The 6,313-nt window shown below is 32.5% G+C and overlaps 1 protein-coding gene across 1 annotated transcript; it reads right to left on the reverse strand.

The window, feature by feature from the left end:
- Positions 1–5,132: 5,132 nt before the first annotated feature.
- LOC114045667 (protein CEBPZOS-like) lies at positions 5,133–5,418 on the reverse strand. Its single transcript, XM_027865730.1, has one exon. It carries the CDS (start codon positions 5,416–5,418, stop codon positions 5,176–5,178), a length of 243 nt encoding a protein of 80 aa, XP_027721531.1. The 3' UTR covers positions 5,133–5,175.
- Between the last annotated feature and the right edge of the window lie 895 nt (positions 5,419–6,313).

Raw genomic sequence — 6,313 nt, forward strand, 5'->3', positions numbered from 1 at the left:
TGAATACTTTCTTACTTTTTATTCTCACGAGGAAGGAGAGCAAATTATAGCCAAAAAAAATGCATCCATCTCCAGCTAGCTCACAGGTTTGAGGATTTATACAATTCTCTAATTGTTTCATCATGACATCCCCATCCTTGAGATATACCCTCTGTAGAATGAATATGAGCTGCTCAATAAATTGAATAGGAGCCTTTACTTGCAAGAAAAGAAAAATAAAGAAGAAAATACACAAACCTGATGTATTCCCCTTATATGGTAAATTTTCAAATCACTTTGGGTAACAAAAAACTACTTTTGGATAAATTATTGTCTTGAATTTAAGAAGAAACAAAGAGTAGCACATTCACAATATTTATAGTGGCGGAAAAGTTATGCCTGGGTGGCAGACTTTTAATCAGTTGCCCTTTGCCCACCAAGTTTTAGAGGAAAAGTCAGAGAGTCTAATGAGGTAGTCTTTCTCAATGTCCAGCTTGTTTGGGTCAAAAAAGGTCATACAGAAGCTTACTGGTAACTTAACAGTGTTGATCAGTTCCAAGGTCAATGAATATAGCCTACTAGTTACTCTAGTGGAAAGCAATTCCATTTTCAGCCCTGAACTCAGTAAACATACTATTCATTTTTTTCTTTCCTTATTTAACATTTGTCTTTATGTACAAGTTATAAAAATATATTATAATTTCCAGTTATTGTTGTTCAGTCTTTTCAATCATGTCTGACTCTTCATGACACCATTTGGTGTTTTCTTGGGAGAAATAATAGAGTGGTTTGCCATTTCCTTCTCAAGCTCATTTTATAGGTGAGGAAACTGAGGCAAATAGAGTTAAGTGACTTGTTCAAGTTCACATAGCTAGTAAATGTCTGAGGCTAGATTTAAACTCAGGGAGATGAGTCTTTCTGACTAGGCCCAGCACTCTATCCACTGTGCTACTTAGTTGCCCATTGCAACTTCCCAGTGTGCTATGATTGATGAAATTGATTTGATATTCAGCAGTATTGAAAGTGTGATATAAGCACAGAATTAAGTAGGCTAAGAGCACTTATTTGACCTACAAATTAGGGCAGAATAAAACAAAATTGCTAATCAGGAATATTTTTGCAGATCATAGGATCATAGATTGAGAGCTAGAACAGACCTTTTCACATTAGAGGTGAGCCATTGAGAGCAGGGGCTATCTTTTACCTTTCTTTGTATATCCAGCATTTAGCAAAGTGCCTGGCACATATTAGACACTTGAGTTTTTATTGACTAAATGATTAATTCCATAGGTCTTCTACTGCAAGCATCTCATTTTACAGATTAGGAAACTAAAAACTGGAGAGGTTAAGTTACTTACTTCAAAGTCAGATAAATAAAAAGTGATAGAGATTATGATTTTAATCTATGTCTTGTAATATATCTGATGTTCCTTTTACATACCATGTGGCCTTGGGGAATGGGGGTTCCTAATGTTAGGGCTTTTAAGAAAGAAATGCATGTAAAGCAGGGTACAAAATGGAAGTGACTATAGTATTGTCTAATCCAAACATTATAATAAAATCTTTTCAATTTTCTCATATTCAACTATACTTCTTCTCTTCCTGCTGTTAGAAATAGTCTACATATCACGTTAATAAAATATTTTTCTAATATCAATATCAAAGAATTAGAATGAGTATAGCTGTGGTTGATCTTGAATGATTTAAGTGCACTCCTCTTTACTATATTAAATTACTATTAAAAGCTCCCATACAGCTCCCTGATTCTGGATTTTAATTATTTCAGTTCTAAGATACGAGGTCTTTAACCCAAAAGCTTTGACATTTCTTTTGATGAACTACCAAATTATTTTAAGGTAGTGAAGACTAATGTCCAAGGTTGATTAGTGAGAGCAAACTCTATAATAAAAGTACTATTCTCAATATCTAAAAATAAATAAACTGATTGAAAATTAAGTATATTTTTCTTTCTTTCTAAAATGCATTGCAGCAATGTCCTTTTGTTATTGTATCAAAGTCATTTCAGGGAGGAAATAAAAAAAGCTCTCTCTACCTTTAGATTGAACTCTCCCTTGTAACAAAGGAAAATAGCAAAACAAAAATGCATACTAATACTTTATTGGAGTAACATGTTATCATCATTTAAGCCACTCTGAGCAATGGCCCAGTGCTTTTATTGCTCTTTTTAACTTTAATATGGCTAAAAAGAAGCCTGTTTTATTTCTTTAGCATTTATCACTAACATCAACTTATTCTTAATACTTAATGCTTATGACACCATTTTTTGTATTCACCTTCTGTTATCTGACTTTGATTTTACGTAATATACATGTTATTGAGCTGTGGGGAGAAGGCATATAAGTACCCATCTCAAACAAATGAGCAAGCCAGGATTAATTCAAGAAAAAAGACTAGACGTTCCCAATATAAAAATCTTTCAAAGTAAGAAAGTCAAACCATAAATAACCATATGAACAAAGCTTTCAAACTACTAATAATAAGAGAAGTGTAAATTCAAAATTTCTGGGGTTTCACTTTATACTCATCGAATTGACAAATGACAAAAAGAGAGAAATAGTATTGACATTTCTATGGAAATTTAAGCACACTTACACTTTTAGATCTTTGAATTTGTCTAATTGTCATGGAAAATGATCTGAAATTATGTGAGAAAAGTTGTTAGACTGATCATATCCCTTGATCCAGTTATCTTACTATAGGACTCAAAGGAGATCAAAGAGAAAAAAAAGTCCAGTAAGTTAAAATATTCATATTTCCCCCTTTTTTGTCATAGGACTACAATAGTATGAATTAAAATGACACTAAAACAGGGGGATTCAGACTAAATCTAATGATTAATCCTAGTTTTAGAGAAAAGGTTATGTTAAACATTACTCTTAGTAAAGGGTGGTATTACTAATGCTGAATGTTGCATAAGGTATAACCAAGTGTTTTTATACCAATTTGCCTTTCTTGATTCATTGGGAAATTATTGTGGTATAAGAAGAAAAGAAAATAATAAAACATTTAAAAATTAAAATCAATTTTAATATGAAAAGGCTTGAGGTTTGCTACAATTTAATAAAACTATGCTGATACACTCTGGCTAGCTGTGTCCACATAGAGGCTGACAGGAAAAGGCTACAAATAATTTGTCTCAGAAATTTGCCATAGATATTGGTTATACAAACTGACAATACAAATAAAAAGGTATTGAAAACAGAGTACCTTGCTTCCAATAAGAAGAGAAGGTGAGGATAATTTTGTAGGATTATAAATAAAATCCGCTGGAGGGAAATACAGTTAACAATAGTAACTTTGAAAAAAAATTTGAAGTAAGTTTTTCTGATAAAGGGCTCATTTCTCAAATATATAGAGAACTGAGTCAAATTTATAAAAATAAGAGCCATTCCCTAACTGATAAATGATCACAAGATATGAACAGTCAGTTTTCAGATGACGTGATCAAAGCTATCTATAGCCATATTTTAAAAAAATGCTCCAAATCACTATTGATTGGAGAAATACAAATTAAGACATTCTGAGGTATTATCTTACACATATTAGATTGACTAATAGGACAGAAAAGAAAAATGACAAATGTTGGAGGGGATATAGGAAAAATGAGATATGAGACATTACTGTACTGTTGGTGGAATTTTAAACTTATTCAACCATTCTATAGAGCAATTTGGAACTATGCTCAAAGGGCTATAAATCCATGGATCCCCTTTGACCTAGAAATACTACTACTTGGTCTGTATTCCAAAAGATATTTTAAAAAATGAAAAGGAGCTATATGTACAAAAATGTTTATAGTAGCTTTTTTCTGGTGGCAAAGAATTAGAAATTGAGGGGAGGCCCATCAAATGGGGAATGGCTGAACAAATTGTGGCATGTGGTTATGTTGGAATACCTATTATGCTATAAGAAATGATGAATAGGATTCTCTCAGGAAAAACTTGGAAAGACTTATATGAGCTGATGCAAAGGGAAATGTACTGTGTACAAAGTAACAACAATATTGTAGGATGATCAACTATGAATGACAGCTATTCTCAGCAATACAATGTTTCAAGACAACTCTGAAGGACTTCAGTGAAAATTGCTATCCATACCCAGAAAAAGAACTGATGGTGTCTGAATAAAGATCAAAACATACTTTTTTAACTCTATTTTTCTTGAGGGTTTTTTTTATGTTTTCTTTCCCAACACTACTAATATAGAAATGTTTTTCATGACTACACATGTATAATCTAGATTGAATTGCTTGCCTTCTCAATGTTGGGGAGGGGGGAGAGGGAGAAAGGGAAAGAATTTGGAACTCAAAGTTTTAAAAATGAATGTTAAAAGTTGTTTTTATATGTAACTGGGGAAAATAAAATATTAAATAGTTAATAAAATGAAACAAAATAAACTGGCAATACAAAATAAACAAAATCTACTATGCTTGCCTTTCCACCATGCTTAAAGTAGATTTCATAGAGACTTGGTAGGGTAGGACCGACTCCTCCCCATTTCAGCCATATTGCTAATATACAGCTCTAAAAGGATATAACCTACTGAAAATAAACAGAATTAACTTTTGAAAGGATTGGGTTAGAGTTGTGTTATATATTCAGAAGGAATGCTGTCATAAGAATAAACTACATTGGTACTATGACTGGTTTCACATCAGAAAGAACACTACATCTGGAGCCAGAGGACCTAGGATCAAATATTTCCCCTGACACTTATTATGTTGATAATCTTTTTTTTCAACTTTCCTGATTTTATTTTATTAACCACATAATTTACCATATGCCATGCTATAACACTGATGTATATACAAATTAAATGTAGTCACAATTTTTGATATTTTTAAGTTACTCCATATTATCCTTACACTAGTAAGCATGTATTAGGACAGGACAACTTCCACTGCAAATTTTTTCTTTCTTTCTTCCACATCTGGCTTGTTTCAGAATATTAAAGGATGTTAATTGCCTTACTAGAATCTAGCCTTCTTAAATTTAAAAAAACATATATACATATACACACATATGTATATATGTTTTCTAGTCAAAGACTTCATTCGATGCAACTATGCAACCAAGCTGGTGTTTTCTTCAAAAGTATAAAAACAATTCATAGGAGGCTGAATGAGGTGATCAGTTTCATGACTCAGAAAGAAGAAAACTTCAAACTGAAGAGGTTCTAATTTTTGTGGTTTAACCATTCTTTTTGATCATGTTCCCTTATTCCATAGAATCCAGTCCATTCATTGGATTTGTAATAAACTTCCAAGATTAAGGGAAATCTCTTACTCATTGTATGTCTGAAATCTTGATTTGCATTCATTTTATTAAATAGCAAATATGCTCCAGTGATTCCAAGAAGTTCAAGTGCTAAAATTCTTTTAAACATCCTTTTTGCCAGCGATTCATTTGGGAGAGCCATCCTGCCCCACTTTGCACATATTTTGAAAAAATGAAATTATCATGAAAACATGTCTAGAATTTATCACGTGCTCTGATATTTTCACCCATATAAGTCCTAATTATTTCTAGATTGTTGCAATCTCCCTTTACTGTTATGATTATTGTCCATGATTCCTGTTTCCCAAGCTTCTTTCCTATCTGCTCTTTTGTTAGTGATTTTTGAATATTTACAGGACAACATGATTTCTGTTTCTCTATCAATTCATTTTCAATTAAAAGCGGTGCACTATTTTTCCTCTACTATGGATTCAGTTAACAGTGTGAACCCAATTTGTTGCATTCAAGTGTACACTGATACATGAATTTAAATTGTGTCTATACTTTAGATATCCCCATCCTCCAGATTCATCTTAAACCTCATGAGGTAGAGAATTTCTCATATCTGACATTGCCCATGAATACATATGGCTAAAGAAAAGAACTCTCTTGTAATGTCAAAATGTTGTTTCTTATATTTTTAGCAAAAACACTGGCTGAAGTGATATTTTTTTTTTCAGATGACTCAAGGTTGAAAAGAATAGGTAACACCAGAAAGACATAAATTAAGATTCAAGGTTATCAGGCTACAATCAGAGACAAACATTAAGAAGATTGGATTTCACAGAAGGAACTTATTCCTCATAGGTAACTCTTCTCCTGACTCCAACCATTTTTACTGGCTTTTTCCTATGACTTTGCCTCTGTCTTTTGGCTTTCTTCAAGTCCTAGTCAAAGCCCACCTTCTAACAGAAGATTCTTACCATTCTTCATTAATCCTAGTTCCTTCCCTCTGAGATTATTTTTGATTTACCCTGTATATATTTTGTTTCTACAAAGGTGTTGTATGTTTCCTCCTCCCTTAGCCTGTGAGCTCT

This window comes from Vombatus ursinus, unplaced genomic scaffold, assembly GCF_900497805.2.
Source record: "Vombatus ursinus unplaced genomic scaffold, bare-nosed wombat genome assembly UNPS02014779.1, whole genome shotgun sequence".
NCBI classification, from domain to species: domain Eukaryota; kingdom Metazoa; phylum Chordata; class Mammalia; order Diprotodontia; family Vombatidae; genus Vombatus; species Vombatus ursinus.